The sequence below is a fragment of the Schistocerca americana genome, chromosome 4 (genome assembly GCF_021461395.2).
Source record: "Schistocerca americana isolate TAMUIC-IGC-003095 chromosome 4, iqSchAmer2.1, whole genome shotgun sequence".
NCBI classification, from domain to species: Eukaryota; Metazoa; Arthropoda; class Insecta; order Orthoptera; family Acrididae; genus Schistocerca; species Schistocerca americana.
Window position 1 is genome coordinate 486,751,892 of NC_060122.1, and position 22,810 is coordinate 486,774,701.

The 22,810-nt window shown below is 38.8% G+C and overlaps 1 protein-coding gene across 1 annotated transcript in view; it reads right to left on the reverse strand.

Annotated features, from left to right (window-relative positions):
* Window positions 1-22,810, reverse strand: part of LOC124613900 (uncharacterized protein C1orf112-like) — a 131,482-nt gene that overhangs the window by 77,624 nt on the left and 31,048 nt on the right. The window contains exons 4-6 of the mRNA XM_047142648.1: window positions 15,638-15,780; window positions 10,115-10,272; window positions 9,816-10,015 (exon numbers count right to left, since the gene is read on the reverse strand). Of these exons, the coding sequence (XP_046998604.1) occupies window positions 9,816-10,015; window positions 10,115-10,272; window positions 15,638-15,780 (501 nt within the window). The remainder of the gene's footprint in view (window positions 1-9,815; window positions 10,016-10,114; window positions 10,273-15,637; window positions 15,781-22,810) is intronic.

Genomic DNA, 22,810 nt, shown 5'->3' on the forward strand with positions numbered 1-22,810 from the left:
TGATGGGTGAGGTGAACACACAGATTTGCCAAGTGTGGGGATTTTCACCTCCAGTTACTGGGCATGAAGATCCTCTATATGGTGAACATGTCACCGTATGGTGTGGCTTCACGACTACATTCATCATTGGCCCATTCTCTTTTGGACAGGTTGGTGCTCAAGGACTAAAGATGTGCAGTGTGACTGGCCTGCATTACTGTGATATGCTGCAGCAGCATCTCATACCCCGCCCTACAAAAGAGATACACATTGAACTCAATAGTTTTCATGCTAGATGGTGCTCCACTGCACATCGCTCGTGATGTTCATCTGATTCTTAGAAACACATCTGCAAATGATCGAATTATCAGCCAATTGTTTCCAAATGCTTGGTTGGCATGATCACGTAATCTCACCCCCAGTGATTTCTGGTTGCAGGCCAACCTGAAGAACAGGGTTTACCAGGGCAGCATTCACACACATGCTGATCTGAAGCGCAGCGTATCAAAAGAGGTAGCCAGCACACCTATGGACGTGCTTTGTTCTGCTGTGCATAATGTAGCCCTGTGCTTTTAGACTCTTCTGGACACTGATGGACGCCATATTGAGAGCCTTTTGTAGCAGTAATGGTACCGGTATGTAACAGTATGATGTTCCTAGCAGCACATTAAAAGTGTTTCAGTTGAACTGATTCTGAATTATTTCTCTTCCTTGGCCTTTGTATGGTAATTTAGTCTCTGTGTTACAATGTGTCAAATAGGGAAAGTTTAAAGCTAACCTTTCACATATAATATTGGTCTTTCTCTTTAAGTTATATCAAATACAAATGCGCCAGTAAAATTTTAAATGATGGCAAAATGTCCCGTCTTCTGGACACAAAATTTCTCTGTGTGGCTTGTCCTCAAGGTGTTTTGGTGTTTTGAAAGAGTGTCAAACACTCTGCGATTTAAGAAATTCGTCACACACTCTCCCACTTAACATAATTCATCTTGCATAAAAGGAAATCTACTTTGAAAGTAAGACTTCTCAAAGCACCATTTGCAAATTTTCCCACAATCTGTTAGAAATAAGTTCATTTGAGCAGTTACCAGACAGGCAATATTGTGCATACGAAGCTATGATGACATAGGAAACTTGTGCTTGGTGTCTGCTCTGCCCATACACTGTTCATCGCACTTCTTTTGAAATTTTGTGTATTTGGACATCACATATGATGTGCAGCAGTTGTTCGGAGGGGCATATAGAGTTGCTGTACTTGGCGCAGTTTTATTGTGTCCTATCCACATAAGGAATGCAAAATCAGAAAACAGTCCTTAGCACAGTATTCATTTCAAAACTAGACACTAGAATTCAAAGTATCCTAATATTTTGCCATGTGGTAACTTTTAAGACAGTTTTTTTTTATTTTTTTATTTGTACTTGCAAAACTGTCGTGTAGTATTTGCAATCAAGTTTCCATCCACATGGCATTGCAAAAAGCCACAAATTTCCTTGGGGGGGGGGGGGGAGGGGGAGGGGGTAGAATGTATACACCAGAACTATGCACAATAAGCTTTTCATGACCATTAACTGGATAAAAATTAACAAGGTTACTTGTGAAACCAAGAAACTGTATAATTGGCAGTTTATATTATATTCCAGGGTTAAATACAAAGCCTTGTGGGGAGTTAGAATGACAAAAATATGGCATAATGTCAGTCTATAATTTACTGAAGAATGGTTTTCATTAAATTTAACAAGTAAGCAACACAAATTAAGAAATAAGAGGAGGTACCAGACAAGTATTGAAACATGTGTTGTGATCAAAAAAGATTGTGTTTTGCAGAAGACAGATATGTAAAATACTGCTAATGCTTTTCAGTGTGGTTTCTCGGGATGCTAATTTTCTTAGAGAAACATTACTGTATTATCTCAAGTTCAGTTCTTTATCATGGCATAAGGCCATACATGCTAGAAGATGAAAAAGTGCACCTGAAATTCAGCGAACAGCTGAAACTAGCTAGTAGTATGGAATGAAACACTTTGTTTCAATTAAATTGACTGTCTGTACAGAAAAGATAAATAAAAGACAAACTTCTTTAGCAAACCGACAAAAATAACTTCATTGTCCTGTAAAGCAATTAATACTGGATTGCCAATAATGCGGAAATAAAGTCAGAAAACTGAAATTAACAACATATTTTAGTCCTCCATAATTATGTGAACACATTTTAATTCATCTGATAGCTCCCAGCCACAAAAATGAGTTTTGTTTTCATTTGATGTGAGAGCTGTAAACAGAAAGAGAGAACAGCAAAATCACGAAACCTAAACGTGGGTCACGTAGAGACTACTACTCACTAAAATTCTGACTGCTCTACGCATGTGCGAATCTGGCAGCTTCGGCGCAGCAGAAAAATTTCTCTGGGTAGCATGTGGCTACTTGCAGCTACTGCTTACATATCTAACAGCCATACCTCAAACAGTGAAAAGCAGGAGTAAGTGCTACTTATACACAACTTCAATTCTGCGCATACGCATAAGCCTGCTGGCAACTGCTCAAACAAACCTAATTTAAGCAGGCGTGATGCTACGCTCACTGAAACCACTTTTTGTTATGGAGTATTGCACAGTCTTCATCCTAAAGCATTTCGCCAATTTTTCTTCTGGCGGATGCTTATGTGTGCACTGTGTTTTGTTGTTGTAAATGGTGCATTTTCTTTACAACTTAAGTTTAAAGCTGGTCCTTTTCTCTCATTTATGTTTTATTGGTGCAGTATCATTCTGCAGCAGTGGCCTACAATAAAATTCTTTGTCAAAATTACAAAAATAAACTACAAAAATGAAAAATTCCTGGAATACTAAAAAGTTCCCAAATTTTTCCTGGTTTTCTCCCAGACGGTAAAATTCTCAGGTTTTACCTGGATTTCCTGAGCCGTATATGCCCTGACAGACATCCCAGTCTATACTCCGCAGGTTAAAGTCACCTCTAACTAGAAACACATGATCTGGATATTTACATGCTACTAACCATACACATTCTTTGAATAACTCTAGAACTGACACAGCAAAATAGGGTGGTCAGTAAAAACATTGAACAAATAGCTTGGTTTCACCTAGATCTTTTATACATGGCCTGGTAACCTCACTACCGCGTTCAACTTTTGACCCCAATAGAGACAATATTTTTGTAAACTGCAATGAACGCTCCCTCTCCTTCGGGCTCTAATCTGTCTTTCGGATATACATTCCATGACTCGCTAAATACCTCAGAACTTTCCACTTCAGGTTTCAGCCAGCTCTCAGCCTCGAGAGTAATTTGAGCATGAGAACTTTCCTAGAGGGTAGTAAATTCAAGAACTCTGTTACAAATATTTCAACAATTTACAGATAAAATTTTGACAGTTGAACCGTCTTTACTCTGAATGCGGTCTGACTTCCTTTGCTGCTTATCAGCTAGTGAGTGTTCATTGGAGTACCTCTAACTACTTCCTAGCCTAAAAAGTCCTCAAGTGTACTCCACAAGTATTGTGCTAGCTGAGTAGCTACTTGCTTTGTATAGTACACACCTGACCTATCAAGGTGAGTCCTAGAAATCCCCAATCCATAAAGCATTTCTAGAAATATGTAGTCGAGACCATCACAGAGACAATGAATCCTTGGTTGAGGCCTTCCCCTTGGATCCAAATCAAAGGATCCCGATCAGTTCTGGGGAAAATGGTGCATATTGCAAGTTCTGTTTGCACTCCACTCATGAGGCCAGCAGCCTTCACCAATTCCACCAGCTGCCTGTATGAACTATGGATGGGCTCAGATTCCATGCAACAGGCGTCATCTGTGCTGACGTTAACCAGAACTTGCTGATGACTGCACTCTGCTCACTCAATAGCCGCAGGTAAGACTGCCTCCACATCTTGGATGAGGCCTCCCAGTAGACAAACTGAGTGCACATTGGCTTTCTTCCCTGCCCTGAATGCTATCTGCTGAAGGCAGGGGTATTTTTTAATATAAGGTCTATTCTTAATAAGAAGAAAAATATTGTAAATATCTTTAAAAAATAATTTTCTCCATGTTGTACATTCCAAACTTTTATCTATTTTTCTACGTAATTTCCATTGTTGTTCCAACATCTGTCATACTACTCAACAAGTTCTCTCTCTCTCTCTCTCTCTTTTTTAAAAACAATCCATAAATGCAGTTTTCACTTCTTCGTCACTGTTGAAGCACTGACCATCAAGGATCTCTAAGTGCTGAAACAAATGAAAATCACCAAGAGCAGAGTCGGGACTGTAAAGTGGGTGAACCAGCTGTTCCTATGCAAAAGGCATAGTTATACCCTGCATATGTGCAGGAGCAGGTGACCTTGCATTATTATACAGCACATCACACCAGAAGACAGTACACCATGCCTCTTGTTTTTTATGGCACACTGAGGTTTCTTGCACTCAAAAACCAAATTATAGATTGTATCTCTAAGTTAGAAATTTCTACAGTTCAGCACATGGGGAGGCGATACGGCAGCAAATGTCCTCTAAATGCATGCAGAACATTTTGGAGCAGATGCGCATACACACTGCAGTGATCAAATGTCATTCTGACTCTCACTCACAAAAGGACCTTATTCAAAAAATACTGTTCATACACTATTTGATCAAAAGAAAATGACTTACAAGTTTGTGGTGCCCTCCATCGGTAATGCTGGAATTCAGTATGGTGTTGGCCCACCCTTAGCCTTGATGACAGCTTCCACTCTCACAAGCATATGTTCGATCAGGTGCTGGAAGGTTTCATGGGGAATGGCAGCCCATTCTTCATGGAGTGCTGCATTGACGAGAGGTATCAATGTAGGTTGGTGAGGCCTGGCATGAAGCCAGCATTCCAAAACATCCCAGAGGTGTTCTACAGGATTCAGGTCAGGATTCTGTGCAGGCCAGTCCATTACAGGAATGTTGTTGTTGTGTAACCACTCCGCCACAGGCTGTGCATTATGAACAGGTGCTCACTTGTGTTGAAAGATGCAATCGCCATCCCCAAATTGCTCTTCAACAGTGGGAAGCAAGAAGGTGCTTAAAACATCAATGCAGGCCTGTGCTGTGATAGTACCACTCAAAACAACAAGGGATGCAAGCCCCCTCCATGAAAACATGACCACAACATAAACCCAATGCCTCTGAATTTTACTGTTGGCACTAACACATGCTGGTAGATGATGTTCACTGGGCATTCACCATACCCACAGCCTGCCATCGGATCGCCACATTGTGTACCGTGATTCGTCACTCCACACAACATTTTACCACTGTTCAATAATCCAATGTTTACGCTCCTTAGACCAAGCGAGGCATCGTTTGGCATTTACCGGCATGATGTGTGCCTTATGAGCAGCCGCTTGACCATGAAATCCAAGTCTTCTCACCTCCCGCCTAACTGACATAGCACTTGCAGTGGATCCTATTGCAGTTTGGAATTCCGGTGTGATGGTCTGGATAGATGTATACCTATTACACATTATGACCCCCTTCAACTGTCGGTGGTCTCTGTCAGTCAACAGATGAGGTTGGGCTGCACACTTTTCTGCTGTCGTGATTTGCACTTCATTATCACATCGGAAACAGTGGACCTAGTTATGTAGGGGTGTGGAAATCTCGCGAACAGATTTATGACACCAGCGACACCCAGTCACCTGACCATGTTCGAAGTCTTTGAGTTCTGCAGAGCACCCCATTCTGCTCTCTCATGATGTCTAATGACTACTGAGGTTGCTGATATGGAGTATGTGGCAGTAGGTGGCAGCACAATGCACCTAATATGAAAAACATATGTTTTTGGGGGTGTCCGGATACTTTTGGTCACATAAGTGCAGCTTTCTGGAACAAACACCTAAGGTTTGACAAAACTATTTGTTACTGCATCCATTCTCTCAGTCATCTCTGTCCGCAAGGCATGCGTGACAGCTTCCACAGCACTAAGAAAAACACAAGAATTCTGACAGCAGTCTGGCATGTTGAATGAGTCCTTGAGGAGGACTCTGATGGATCGGGACATCATGGTTAAGGTTTTTTGAGGTTTTACCTAGATCATTTGCTCCGAATACACAGGAGATTTGTCATGCACAGCCATAACTAAATTCCTCCCATACACCTTGCCTAATTAAGCTTAATTTCCACCTTTAATGGCTGCAAAATTCACAAGATACCAGACATCCCTTTCTTACATCATTCTGCATGTGGTAGAGTACTGATTACAAAAGATCGAGTTGTGCCCAAGTGTTGGTCTAGCACGGTTTTAAATCCAGGAAGGCTCATTTCAGCATATACTCTGCTGAATGAATGGAAAGTGCAAGTTTTGTTCTGGATGAGAGCCGCTGCAAATCTTGCACGAGATCTCATATAAAACACAGACAGACAGAAATCATTACGTTTTAATACAGGGGCATCATTTGCAGAAGGGACCCATTTTCACAACTGTTACATTAAATGATGCAGTATTGTAAGAAAGCGTGGAACAGCAATTAGGAGTGTAAGCAATGTTTCAATTTGTGTAAACTACGCTTTAAATTGTGATCAATACTCATCAGATACTATATAATATGCTCAAGTGAACCATCAAGAAGCCACACGGGGAAAAAAAATAAAACATCAACGGTGGCTTCATAATAAATCCTATCACAGATCTTATCAGCACCTTTGATCATAACAGACTATTATTTTTTTTTTAAAAAAAAAAAAGGTCCATAAAATTTCTCAAGACTAAATCTTTGCAAACTTATAACTGTTTCATATGGTCTCCCCACACTCCTACCCCTCTGTTGTATTGTGAGCAAGCAAGGTTGAATTATGTGAATGCACGAACAGACTCTGTTGAGGAAATTGCTTAATTGTATGAATGAAATGACAAGATACTGGCAAGACAACCAATGGACCAAGGATTTGAGCACACAGGACCTCTGAGGGCATTTTTTCATGATGAATTCTTTGACACTGAGATGATTTGTTGACATCTGTTTTAAAGAAGCTGTTGAACCACTAAGTGTCGTGCTGTTTGATATTCAGGAGTTTCATTTTCATAAGTAGTGTACTGGAATCAATAGTATCAAATGCATCAACTAATTCGAGCAATGTTAAAATGGTTGTGTCGCATCTGCCAACGGCATGTTTGAAGTCGTCAGCTGTTAGGCACCTATAGTGCGACAGACATGTAGTCCAAAGTATTCTATACACACTTGAAGGCAAACCAAAATGAGGCAGAAGTTTGTATCAAGTAAAGTGTTTAGTGGGAGGTATTTACATGTTAAACAAAATTATTAAATACTGGACATATGGTGAGTCTAGCATAAGTAACATCATAATGGTATCTGAATTTTTGTAGCACTTAGTCACAGTATAAATATGACTTCACACTCAGAAATTAGGTAAATTTAAAGTGGATACTACTCAGATCAATGGTTTGTTATAATATGTAGTGATGAAGGAAGTAAACAAATTACATTTGTAGCATATGAGAAGTCTATAGGTTTCGATAAAAGGAAGATAAGCAACAAATGATACCTGAGAGTGTACTTTGACAGCACAAGTGGGTCAACTGTTCATGCAGGGGATCATTGTTAAATTGCGAGATGCTCAACAGGTAGGAGTAAATGAAGACAGAATCTAAGAAAGTACAGAATCAGGCAATGGTAATGCCAAAAATGGTAATATAATGCAGGAATACATAAACCAAAATGATCAAAGCAAGATTTCAATGAAGGTATTAACTGAGAATCAGTTGACAGAAAAGGGCGAATATAAAATGCAAACAAAGGAACACACATCGATTTAAGAGATGAGATATAATTTTTACATAGTGTGAAATTTTGAGATTTTATTAGGTATATTTAAACATTTCACTCGGTCTGTTTTAACTGTATGACATTTCTAACAATATGTAAACTTCAATGGCCATCTTCCAATTAGGAGCGTCATTGGCTATTATCCTTCTGGGATGGGGATTGTGGGGCAGTGGGGTAGGGGGGGGGGGGGGGAGGGGGGGGGGAGGGGGGGGGGGAGGGAGATCACAAAGAATTTAAATTCCAATTTCAGGCTATCAAAATTAGTGTTTAAACCAATAAAAACCTTATATTATCACACTAGTCTTAAATCGCTATTTTGTAGGTAAATGAATTCATGAAACTTCTTGTAAGGTTAAGGGTTCTATTTTTACTTTGGATTTTATTTATTTTTCTCTTTTACACTGGTGTTTCATAGTTGAGTGGGAACCGATACTCACAATTCCCATAAAGTGGGCAGTGTTTGTAAGTTAGCTGCTCTCAGGGACTAATGAGGTGGGTAAAACAAACTTCCAACTGACATTCCAGATCTGAATTTTCAGAATAACTGAACCAGAAACTTCTCACCATTGCATTATTTAAGAATGACAGAGGGGGGAGGGATGAATACCTTAAAAGGCAGTATATTTGGATATTTTTGTTTGGTGGAGCCAGTGGTAGATCAAATAAATAAATGTTGTCATGGTCTCTTCCTGTTGAGAAAGTTATTTTGTAAAATAAAAAATAATGAGACTCTTCAAGTTGACAACGAGAAAAATATAAGGTAAAAGAAAAGAATAACCTTTATGTCATCACTTCATCCACTCATTTATTAATTTGTACCAGCCCTACAGGCAAAACATGGTCAACTCAATTGTCTCTTAATATTCTGAAGCAGTATGATGAACACAATTTGTAGTCAGTCAAGATAAGCCACAATTGATAGCTTATAGTGCTTCCATGTAGGACTACTGCATTTTGCGTGAAGAGAGATATTTAACTGTATGAGAAATGAAGTTATTTCAATTGATTTAAAGTGTGTTTGAAGTCTGCAAAAAGTAATAACAAGCAACTCCAAAGTCGACACAAACAGCCTGCAATTAAAATCACACTTTCTGAAATCGCTGATTATTTGAAGTGAAGCTAAATTTCACAATCTAATTTAAATTTTTTTGGTCTAAAAAGTTTAGTTTGTATTTTTCATTTAACTTATTTACAATAATCACAAATCTAAAGAACACATTTAAGGAGGAGCTGTTCCAAATTCAGCACTTTCACTTTCCAAGTTTTGTATAATCCCAATTCAGTCAGACATATATCAAGATTTTTGATTACAAATGTTTCAAGCTAAAGTACCTCATGCTAACGTGTTTATTCTCATAGCAAATTTAAAAATCAGTAACTAAACATGACAGCACTGTCAGATATACTGTAGGCTAGTTTCTACCTCATGACATTAAAAGTCATTAGCAGTATTTCTCTGCCCCCTTCTCTTTTTTTTTTCCACCTTGCTTACAGCCTTTATCGTTCAAACTGCATGAACTTTGACTTACACAATGGTTCAGTACAATTACCCATTGAACAGATTATCCAGACAACACCAATATTATAATTGTCACACCAAGAAAAATAAAGCACCTCTCCTTTTCTCCCACACCACAGCATTGTTTCTCTTGTTGCTCCTCTCTCTTCTTGTTGAAACTTTCCCTCTAAAGTTAATGAGTTAACAAAATCAACAAGCTTAATGTCCCATGATGTTAACTGTACTGGATTCAACAGCAAATCAGTTAATTTTGAGATAAAGCAATCATGTATTTTGTTTGGTGGATTATCTTTCATGCACAAATTAAGTGTATAAGTACTCACTTGTTTTTAATTTGAAATAAATGCTTTGTGTCAGGCAGAACTATCTGCATAAACAATAACGTTTCAGGAGGAAGAGGAGGAGGAGGAGGAGGAGGATAAATAGAAGAAGAAGCATTGTGAAAAGTTATTGTGAATGTGTCTATAACAGAATAAAAGTATATGTCATTAACCAGATAAAATCACTTACATTTTGAACATTCATTACAGAGTCACTGAATTCTGCTACTTCTTGTACTAGGAACTTGATTGGTGCTGTAACATTGAGGTAGGGTTTCAGATCTTTTGAGTACTTCTCAACAAGCAATATGTAGCCTTTCCAAGAATCTGCTAACACTTTCACACCCAGTCCTTTCATGTGCTCACACAGATAACCGAAGGACTCCAACACTGAAATGGGTAAATTAATTTTTTATGAATTAAAATATTTCTGGGTGTGTTAAGCCCATACACACTGTAGGCAACAGTACAATCAAACTAACAGCATACCTTCTGTTAAAAGTGTAACTTCATCCTCAAAAATACAATTGAACTGTAAATTTTCTGATAGCACTGCTAAAAAATTCAGGAGAACCTCATGGGATTTGTTGAACAGTTCCATCAAAACTTCACTGATTAAGTGCAAAACACTGCCATACGTAGACTCACTTAAACACAGTTTGAAAAAGAAAAAAATTAAACAAATGTTAAATCTTATTAACTATAAAGTTTGAGGTATTACTCTCAATAATAATGTCCACATAACTGCAAAATCCTGAATCAAGATTATGTCCAACCAAACTGGATTTTCAATTTAAAAAAGGTCATCATATAACATATCCTCCAGTCTCTCACAACTTCCAAGGTCTAGAGGTCTTTTCTCTTTTCACTTTCTAATCCTTACCTTTCCCTCTCCTGCCCTAACTTCTTCCTTTATTCCTCCCCTGCACAGATCTTATACATTCCTTATCACTAAAGCTTTCTCTTTCTCGCTTGGTTTACATGACTGTTACCCGATTCAATTTTCATTTTGCTTCTGCTACTCAGAGTCGCCTGTGTCCCTTTTCCCTCCTGTTCCTTACCTCTCCACAGTTTCCTTGTCCATCTCCATAAATATATCACTAGTTCTCCTGTCACAGTCACTATCCTCCACATTACCTATGAGGGGTCACAGGTGTATAACTTTCTTTTGAGGATGGGCAACTGGCACCCTGTACGCTGGATGTGGCCTGCAATTGGTTTCAGTCTGGCCCATGGAAGAATTTCACGGGAGAGAGAGAGAGAGAGGGAGTAAGGCATTGCAGGATTCTGCAATGGAAGTTTTCAAGACAGCTATTGTAAAATGCTGTACCGTGAGTAAAAAAAGAATGTTCATGATGCATTAATAAATCTCAATACCTGAAGATCTCAAAGTGCAAAATAGTAATTGTGATTTTTAATTACTTAATGAGGCTGTTAACATCAAAGGTCACAAGCCCTATGTAAACTATTAACACAGCTGAGGCCATCGTATCTACATCTGCAAACCAAAACTATCATTAAACTTCAAATTTAGTCTCATTTTTCAGGATGGTCATTAAAATCATAGCGATAAATGAGATTACTATTATGATGTTTGTACTGCAGAAGCTTCTCGTGATATCTGGCCTTGAACTCAGGGTAGCTGAACAACAGGACTGCACAGTGGCACTGAAGTTTGATAATCACAGTATGGACAGCAAACAAATGCCTCTTGAATAGTCTTGCTCCACCTCACACACTACCTATTCCATTGTTTACAACACCTTTTGTTATAAGAGAAAGAGGCTTACAGCAATGTTGGTTGGGAGAACACCAGAGGTATGTTCGGACACCTAATCAAATGATTTTTTCTCCCCCCCCCCCCCCCCCCCCCACACATAACAGCCTTTTCCTCATGGGAAGTGAGAATTGTGTCTTAAGTGTATTTGTTGAGTGTACACGACACTCTTCAATGGTACCAAAGAGACCATTGGGCTTAACGCTTGCATCAAACGGATGAGACATCATCAACACTATCCCTACAACAGAGCTTACCCTATATTTTAAATGCCAAAACAGGAGCTGTTAACTATATACTTGATTGTAATGCTTCACAATGACTATCACATGAGTCATCCTGTTGATGTATAATCTGGCACATGTGGCATTAAATTAATGTATGTTGTAAGATATTCTCTGAAATGCTTGGTCTAAGCTGCTCTCTGTCTTTTCTCTGTATGTAAACCTTGACTTTGGATTCAGTAATGAAATCTGTTAAATATTTATAAAAAGAAAACAGGGGAAGAGTTGAAGATACTAGTTAACTGCTGCCGAAAGAAACTCCATTACTTTACAACACATACTAACATAAAAAAAATCTCATTGTTAGATAGAAATGATGCTGACAAAGAGGTGATGACAAGGAAGTGAGCACCTTTGGATTGTTATCTGTTTCCTTCTTTTTCCTGAAGGGCTGATAACCATTGTGATGCACTCTATCCTCTCTCTCTTATGAACTATGTTTGGTTTTAGTAATCAGCACAGATTACCTTTCGACCCTGGTACAATCTACTGTAGCTTCTTGTTATGGCCTTTTGCAGTCAAACAGTATCTTAGGTCCTCTTTATACACATTTAAAAAACCACTGCACCAATAATCATTAGATAACAAATGAAGTCTCCAACAGGAATAGTCTGTAATTTTAATATTGCACCAAGAATCAAGTTCCAAAACTGAGATGTAGGAATGAAATGAAATTCAGAGGAATTAGTATAACATTCACCTGAACTAATATGAGAAAACAAATGATGTAACCACCATAGACCTTGTTTGATGATTAAACATGGTACTCAGACATAAGTATTCAAGTACTAGGTAAGCATGTAACATTTAGCTATAAAAACTTATATCCAATGTCTTCTATTACTATATCTCCGTGTTCCTTGAATTCTGGAATTTATTTTAAGTAATAATTTCTCAATGTGACTTCCCTTTTGCACCTCTCCTTAACACTCTTGGTACAGTGTTTGGATTCCAAAGACAAACAGAAGACAAAGGGTAGTTTACTTATTTCACCAATTATTCCCATCATCATTCATATAATCAAACAGGCAAACAATATACAGGCTGTCCCAGCTATCTTGTCCACCCAAAATATCTCTGGAACAATAACAGCTATTGGAAAACGACTTTCACTGGTATCAATGTAGGGCTGGTGCCCATGAATGTACATATTTGGGAACATTCTAAAACGAAAGCATATGTGTTTTTTTAACACAAATTTATGTTTTTTTAAATGGACCTCCCATATGTTTTCTTCAGCAATACATAGCATGACAAAGCACATACACAATGGCGTTGATTGCATCACAATATTCCCATTACATCCCGAGATATTGAGACGCGAAGTTGACGCTTGAAACACCCGACATGCGCTGCTAGCGCACGTCCTGAGGCTCAGGCGTGAACCCCATGCTGCCCGTAATTGTGATGTGATTATGTGTAATCACACCTCCATACTTATCAAGAGGTCCGAAACAACGGTAAAACTTTTAGTTCACTTGCTCGTTTCACTAAAACCATCAACATGAATTTTACTATTACGAGTGAATGATTAACTGTCACTTGAACTAGATCTACAGTAAAGTCAAGTTTTAATGTTGAACGGCATTACCTTTTTAGTAACGAATTAAAGATAAGCGAAGTTAACTTTGTGACTAACGTCGCGGTACACAGATATGTTGCAGAACCCCATCACCCCTAGCCTATGGGATAAATACCTGCTGGAATGTGCGACGTTAATGCACGATGGCAGCAGACCGTATTATTCGTTTCGGACCTCTTGATAAGTATGGAAGTGTGATTACGCATGTCAATCACATCGCGATGACGGGCAGCATGGGGTTCACACCTGAGCCTCAGGACGTGCGCTAGCAGCGCATGTCGGGTGTTTCAAGCGTCAACTTCGCGTCTTAGTATCTCGAGATGTAATGGGAATATTGCGATGCAATCAACGCCATTGTGTATGTGCTTTGTCATGCTATGGATTGCTCAAGAAAAAATATAGGAGGTCCATTTAAAAAAAAACATAAGTTTGTGTTAAAAAACACATATGCTTCCGTTTTAGAATGTTTCCAAATATGTACATTCAAGAGCCCCAGCCCTACATTGATACTGGTGAAAGTCGTTTTCCAATAGCTGTTATTGTTGCAGAGATATTTTGGGTGGACAAGATAGCTGGGACACCTTGTATTTGTCTTATCATTACTCACAAATTTACAAATTTTTAAAAAATTAAATAATAAATGCATTCAACAAAACACATTACTTCCAGGTTATTCTGAGTAAGAAATGTGATACAAATACATCTCATAATAAATAACTGCCAACATAACCATTAAATTCATTAATAAATATCTTTGTTCTAAACCAAACACTTAACTGGGGCACTCTGGTGTTGAAAAGTACAAGGTGGGGCAGAGTGGTCTACCTGATTTGACGTGAGAATTTTGTGTGTGTGTGTGTGTGTGTGTGTGTGTGTGTGGGCGCGCGCGCGGTGTGCGTGTGTTGACGACCTTGGCAAGCAATGCACATACTGAGTCGCTTAAAAAAGTTTTCAAAAACCCTTCTCAGCACATCTTGCATTATTTCAGCGATGACATCTGTAATTGCCCTCTTAAGAAATTCTTAGGTCCTTGGTCAAACTTTGTAAACCTCTGCTTGGAGGTATCCCCAAATAAAAAAATAACAGGGGCTAAAATCTGGATAGCGAGGGGGCTATGGAACATCTCCTCGTAAGATCAGGTGGCTGGAAAACCGTTCTTGCAGAATTTTGTGTGAATGATAAGCAGTATGAGCCATGGCACCATCCTGTTGAAACCAAAAGGCTTCTGTGTCATATTCCTCACCATGTTCTTCCCTTCTATGGAGTAAAAATTTCTTCAGCATCTCAGAATAGTACACAGAGTTCACAGTAACAGTTGCACCTCAAGATTCAAAAAAGTAAGGTCCAGTAATGCTAAGGAGGACACAGCAAACCCAACTATCACTTTGGGGCTGTGCAGAGGTGGGGTTGGGTTGTTTTGGGGAAGGAGACCAGACAGTGAGGTCATCGGTCTCATCGGATTAGGGAAGGATGGAGAAGGAAGTCGGCCGTGCCCTTTCAGAGGAACCATCCTGGCATTTGCCTGGAGTGATTTAGGGAAATCACGGAAAACCTAAATCAGGATGGCCGGATGCGGGATTGAACCGTCGTCCTCCTGAATGCGAGTCCAGTGTCTAACCACTGCGCCACCTCGCTCGGTCGCTGTGCAGAGGTCTTTGGCAAAGTTCACAAGGGGTTTTGTCGCCCAGTAATGAAAATTTTGCCTATTTACTGAGCTGGGTAGGTGAAATGGTGCTTCATCATTAGACTACAGAATAGTGTTGGGTTGCACAGAGGCTAAGATTGCATTGCAAGCACCTATAAATTTCACCCAGTCTTCTGGACTAAGTTCTTGACCAACCATCAACTAGTAGGGGTTTAAGTGAAGGTCAGAGTGTAAAATTTGCCTTACCACTTGGGATAATATTCCCTCTCACTTTTAGGTTGGTCAACTGGTTTTCTAGGAAGTGCACATCCTGTCGCCCAACATTAGTAATCCAATGATAATCTAATGGTTTTAGCATTAGGAACCCTATTGTGATGATTCAAAAGCCCTCTGTGTTGCCACCACACTATTATTGTTTTTAAAGAACGTTTCTATGACAAAGCCTCGATGCTTACCAGACCACTGCATGGTGACTACTGAAAATTGTGTTGTTTCCCCCACCAAATGCCACTACTCTCACTCTGCTACTGCACCTGCATGTTCTTCAGTGATTGTTTGAAACTAGGGAGACCACTTATCCCACCTTGTACAATGTAATTTCTCAGGCAGAGCATCTACCTTTTACCACATCCCTTGAGATGAATATGTCTCACAAACAGCAAGACAGAATTTTGAATTTGAATTGGATCAATAAAATAAGAGTGTAGAAAAACAGTATAGGAACCTCTTCTGACAGTGCTTGAATGATTCTTGTAAAACAGCAATGACCATTCTTGGAACACTTGGTACAACAAATGCATCAACATTTCCTTGGATAATAATATACTGCAGGGTAATTTCCAAACACTTCAGCATTTCTATGCAGACCTGGAAAATAAAAATTCGTACCCAATTACATACAAAATTGGAGCAGTAAAGCAAAACACAAACAATTACCATAAAGAATTGGATGTAGTATATTTAAATTTTTCTCAAATATTTGGCCAGATGTAGTTGTTGATATTGCACAAAACTGAAGATGACAGCAAGTCTTGTAGGAAAAGATTAACACTATATCAAAGACTATACCCAACTAAATGCCCAAGAAGAATTTAAACAATGGAAAATCCCGGATGGGACGTGACAATATAGTGGAGATGCTGAGAGAAGAATTTAAATTACATATTCGTCCTGTAAATCTTCGATCACATATGGATGTAATAAGTATATTTTGCAAGTTACTGAAACTGAGCTGTGCCTTATTCACATACGATGTGACAGCAAGCAGAAGTTTAATTTTAGCGAAAATTAGGGATTCAATATTCTTATGACTAAACAATGTCACAAGCCACAGACAACACAGAATAGAAGGGACAACTGTACGTTTCGTCATTGGTGGAACTGAATTCCCTAGTGTCCCTCTCTGTGACCACTCAGTGGTACTTGCCAACAGGAGAGTGTCTGGCAGTGATTCGCCAACTAGTAAGTATATTTTGATTCACATCACTTCCCTCCTTTTTCAAAATCAATTTATTTTGAACATTTTCATTTATGAAAATAAATTATTCAAAGAAAAGTACTCCTAACTCTACGATGTTTACTTGAAAGCTCATGCCACAATTACGCACAGCCGTGTTTCCATAAACTTATTAGTTCAATTGTGGCCAAATAAATACATAAATATATACAAGGGTGATTGAAACCAGAACCTTAAAAGTGTTACAAAATTCTTAAAACATGTTCAACTGATCTGGCAGTAGGCAGCAGTTATAGTTGTGCTTCAACAAATGACTAATAATTGTCGATCTATTGGTGCATCACAGAGAGGGAATCTGTGTCATGCACAGATGGTTGCCACATTCTCAAGCACTGTGTTGGAAAAGCAATATGGACACTCATCACAGGATGTAAGCACAGTACAATGATTCATGTTCGTCCCTGTAGCAAGTGTATGAGTGGTGTGAAAAGTTTAAAAGAGCTGTAACTTTTGTGGGAGATGCTCCACACCCATGCAATGACAAACAAAAACACTGCTGCATTGGAAGAGCTGGCAAAGGAAAATAAAATAAGCGTATTACTTTAAATGAAATAGCCACTTCTTAAAAATGCAGAATGTGTGTTTACAATAGTTTGAAACAGCTGTCAAAATTTTTGAAAAGTTGTCAACAGTTGTAAGTTTGCCAAACTCACAACATTTGCAAGTTTGCCAAACTTACAACAGTTCTATGTTTTTGTTTGTTGGAGTTGGTTTTCGGTGTGAAGGTGCCTTTTGCAGACAGTTCAGTCTGGGCCATCTTGCCACTAAATCTGAGGGGAGTGTGATGGGGAGTTTCCCTTGTGAGTGCTCTATAAACTGATTGGACCAAACACTTTCTCCAATAATTATATCATGTTTTGGATTTTAGAAAGTCCACAACCAGTGACGCCGTCATCCACTTGACATCATGCCATCCTTTCAGTTACAAAAGGTTTCTTCCTTCTATGGTCAGCTATGTATGTGACCTCCACTTAGATTCAGAAACTGTTCAAAAAGAGCTTCCAAACTTGAGACACACTGCTAGAATTAATGGATCCCATACTCGTCTGGTAGGCCAAATATAAAATTTTAAAAAATCTCTAAAAATAGCACCTCCTTCAGCCCCAAGGTTGTATTTCTGAGCCCATCCACGTCTTCCTACCTTTTCTAGGAGACCTCTCTTACAGGCTTCCCCAACTTCCTTAAAGGTGACCATGTGAAGATAGTGGTCACAATTAATAATAACGTCCAACATTAGTATTACCACAATGAACAATTGTCGAAAGACTCATATTCTTGCTCTGAGGTGTACAAAATCGTGTATTTGAAGGGCCCCTCAACGTACATTGGTCAAAGCAGACCAGCCCTTACAACCACATTTCAAGAACTATGCCACCAAAGGAAGAAAGCTTTCACCTTTGGAAAAAGTAGAAATTTCCAAGTTCATGAGATGGTCTGCTAAAGAGTCTCAATGAACAGCTGATTACACTTTTTACGATAAAACATTAACCATCTTCTTTCCAAAATGAAATCCCTCTCTCCTACCATCACCCATCCCACTTTCCTCCCCTTATTCTATTTCCTCATTAATAACCAATCACCCCCCCCCCCCCCCTACCCACTACTCTTTCCATTCTTCCCTGGTCAAAATTTTCTTCTGAGAGCATTACGAGTTCTCTTTTCTTTACAACAACATCACCCACTATCTTACTCATGTCACACCATTTCCTCTTTTATTCCCCCCCTTCCTCTTTCATATTTATATATAATGTTTCCCAAATATTCAACACAGTCCTCTTCTGTTTTGAACTGCTGCTCACTAAGTTCACGTATCTGTGCCGCAATTATTTCGTTATTGTCCCAGTCTGATGAAATACTAACTCCATGTAACAGGTAACTGGAATTAATGAAACAATTGCATAACTGCAATAGAGACTGTTCAGTCATTTGACTCATTTATCTACTTCGCTGCATCTGCCATTATGGAATGAAAGGAATATATAGGCCATGGTTTTGTTTGACCTACAGGACAGTGCCACAAAGATGATCAAAGAAATGAACTGGCAGACTCTTGAAGGCAATCGGAAACTATCCTGAGAGAGTCTACTAACAAAGTGTCAAGAACTGGTTTTAAATGATTACTCTAGGAATATACTATAAGCTCCTACAATTGCTCCCATAGTAATGATCATGACATCACTGGATTAATTACAGCATGCACAAAGGCATTTAAACAATCTTTCTTCCCATGCTCCATATATGAATGGAATAAGAAAACACCCAAAAAGTGGTACAATGGGATGTACTCTCTGCCATGCACTTCACAGTGTTTCACAGAGTATAGATGTAGATGTTGTCCAAAATGCACTACAAGTTTATTATTCAGCTCAGTAAGATTCTTGAATTTCCTGTAAACTATTTGCAAGAATGGTTTGTAATGAAAGTTGAAAAGTTTTTAACTGAAAGAGGTATGCCTTAAAAAAGATATTATTAATTGAATATGGGCCTATAAATCCTTGCAAGTAAAAAAGTGGTATATAGTCATGCATTTCCTTCCCCGCAAATGTTACCATTCTAATCCAGCCATTGAGTCAGGCTGTAATAACAACATTTAAATGGCACTATCCTAGGCTATTTTTGAGAACCATCCTGCAAGACAGTGACATGCAAAATAAAACATGAATGAAGTTCTGGGGACAGAAAATATGAATCACACAATTTATTGGTGTATGCAAGCCCTAGCTAATGTGAAAGTAGATTCTTGAAAGGTGCTGGAGAAGACTGTATGATGGGCTTGAAGGAGACAACTCAGAAAATTTTGGAAACTTGATAGATATGGTAGAAACAAGTCCTGACTGCAATGACAAGGATATGAGTGAGGTGGAAGAATGCATTGTTGTGGCTGATTCACAAGAAACCAGGGACCAAGAAATTGTAGAACAGTGCTGCAATCAAACGCTTATGTGATCGAAGAGCCCGAGGTAGAGGACATGGACGACAGAATGATAGATGATGATGGGTTTTAGCACTAAAACCCTAAATTAAAAATTTGTTACCTTTCAAAAACCTGCTTGTATAGTATAATGCAGAAATTACAGTACATGTAACATTTTCATTTTAGGTTGCCCTACAATTTGTTGCACAAAGCAGTAAGTCAATACTGGTTGACATACTAAAGAGAACACAGCAGGACACTACTACTAAAAAATATTTGATATGACACAAGAAACAAGCAAAAATTACTGAGCTTTTTGAAAGAGTAATTCATATGCTACAGACCATTAGCTACAGTATACCTTATGCTGATGGTACTGTAAACAAAAAAATTAGCTAAACTTTAATACAGAATATAAGTGTATCCTACAAAGATATTTTTGAATATGTTTGAACTTCAAAACTTTTCACAAATACACACTGTAATTACAATACAAAATACTTTAGTACATATTAGATGTTCATGGCTTAACTGAAAAAACTGTTATAACAAATGCCCCCCCCCCCTGCCCCATCCTTAGCTTGCCTAAGCGGGATTGTGTCATAATACAAATTATGCCATAGATGCCTCCCAAATGAATTTTCAGTCCGCAGTGGAGTGTGCAAACTTACTGGCAGATTAAAACTGTGTGATGAATCAGGATTGAACACGGGTCGTTTTCCTTCTGACAATTAAGTGCTCCACCAACTGAGCTACACGAGCTAGAGTCACAACCCTTCCTCATATTTCAGAAGGTAGAAAATAAAGTACTGGTGGAAATAAAATTGTGAGGACGGGTTGTGAGTCATGCTTGGGTGGCTCAGTTTGCAGAGCACTTGCCCATAAAAGGTGAAGATCTTAGGGCTAAGTCCTGGTCGGCAAACAGTTTTAATCTGCCAAGAAGGTTCAGTAACATAGATGGCTTGCAACACCTTCAGAAATGGCCAGAGTACCCTATCTATGACAGTGCAGTTATTCACTGCATGATACAAAAAAATAAATGAGAGTTACCAAGCAACAGGATTATTTTTAGATCTCTCAAAAGCTTTTGACAGAGTCGATCTCTTAAAAAACAAGACCTGCTTCTCGTGCTGTCATATTAGCTTGATTAGTTACAGTTTCTCTAGTTGGCACAAGTGCTGCAATGATTGTACGCCACTAAGAGAATTTGAGCAAATGAGAAACTGTGTACCCTGCCTCATTTACTTCAGTGCCTTTGGGATCACATGAAGCTCTGTTTTAAATGCAGTAAATTCACAGGGAAGGCAAATCCTGAAGAAATGGTTAGGGAACACTACCAAACAGCCTATGGAGTCCACTGATTTGGAGCCATCAGTGTGCACAACTATAAAACTGTGATGCCAGAGACTGAAACATCAAATTTGGAGTGCAATCATTCTTATAATATGGCAATTCTAAAACAATTCTGGGCCTCTATAAAAGCCAAGGAGGCAATCAGCTTCAACCTTGGCATAAAATTTTAAAAACAGGCACATCCATTTTTGAAAGGCAATCTTTCACTTGAATCCAGGCCTTATTGCTCATTGTCAATAATGGAAAAGCCTTTCCATTGGTGGCCAAACAACAGTATGGCGGCGAGCAGGTGTGGACAGTGTTTCATACGTTGATTGCACCATGAGAAATTGTTGAGTGATGTGAAATGGCACCTCACTAACCTCACAAAGGCTTGGTATGGGGCTGCTTTGAAAGGCCCCTGTGGCAAGCTGTATTCCTTGATTGTGCATCATATCCAACATTTTTAAATAACAGAATTGTTCAGACCTCTTCACTGGGTACCGACAGTCAAGGCGACATAACACAAACGTCCTGTAAAAGTGGCGCAGACCGATTTCGTCTGCTGCCCATGAATTGTGGCTAATACATTTTAAAATAATATGTGCTTTCACAGGGATGGTCTTTTCAGATCCCTAAGGTGTGGTAACCAAGTAAATTAGGAGTCAAATGTGAGGCCCAGAAACCTCACCATCTCTTTAAAAGTAAGAACAATGTCCCCCATTAGCAACATAGGGAAGTTTAAAGCAGAGTGAGAATGGTTAAAAAGAACGCACACAGACTCCTCAGTGGAGAAAAATCCCCTTTCTCTGCCCAATAGTCTGATGAATAGTCAGCTGTAACTAATGAGTTGGTACCAGGTATTTTGTTCTATTATGTTAGAATTTAATCAGATTGTCATAATTTTCAGAAAAATCTGAAGACAAGACATACAAGTATGTTAGTGCAATGATGAATATATATCTCGGACTACACTACAAATCACTCTATTACATCAATCATATTTTTGTGTTGAGATTCAATGGCTTCACCAACTGACAAGCAAATTGTCACATTCCAATCTAACCTAGGCCTTGGGCTATGGTACAGATGTCTTTCAGCAAACCTAGGTTTACTCCATTCACATTCATTCATGGGCTTTGCTAACCCACAAACCAAACAGTCACATTCTAACCTAACCTAGGCTACACTATAAATCAGTCTGTTAGTAAATCTAGTTGTTTAAATTCACCAAATGAATAGGAAAAGCAGCAATGAACCTTATAACTCATAACACTCCAATCAGTAGAAGTTATTCTGGCACACTCTATATTGAAAACAAATGTAATCTGCCAAAACAAATCATTAGATTCAGTAATTCTCATTGGCTACCACATATTATCACCTGATTGGCTATGTCCAATATCAACAAATAGCCAACTTTGGCATGCAATGCGAGAGCCACCAACACCATAAGTGTGCGTTAGCTGATTACTCCTCTACTAAGATATGTCATCATTTTTACTGAACTACTACCATAGCTGACTGGGTGCCACAAGACTGTAGACACTACAAAGCTTCTTTCGCCATGTGAATTTCTGACATGAAAATTCTTCTGGTGGAAAGGCAACAGGGAAGATGGCCTCAAATTGAGACTAATGTTTCGGAATGTATCAATACAAACTTCTTTGTAAGCAAGTAAATATTAATATATGCAAATCTATAGTAGGATTAAGTGAATGTAGTGCCTGCTTGATTGGTATTAGCTCCAACAACACTTTTTCTGTCATGAAGAGCTAATGTCCTTAAAACAAGGACAAATTATTCATATTATGTGTATTTACATATACTTACATCTACACAGATACTCTGCAAGCCACCATATGGTGTGTGGGTGGAGGGTACCCTGTACCACTACTAGTCATTTCCTTCCCTGTTCCACTCGCAAATGGAGCGAGGGAAAAGTGACTATCTATATGCCTCCATATGAGCCCTAATTTCTTGTATTTTATGTTCATGGTCCTTATGTGCAATTTATGTTGGTGGCACTAGAATCATGTGTCATTCAGCTTCAAATGCAAGCTCTCTAAATTTTCTCAATATTGTTTCTTGAAAAGAACATTGCCTTCCCTTCAGGAATTCCCATCTGAGTTCCC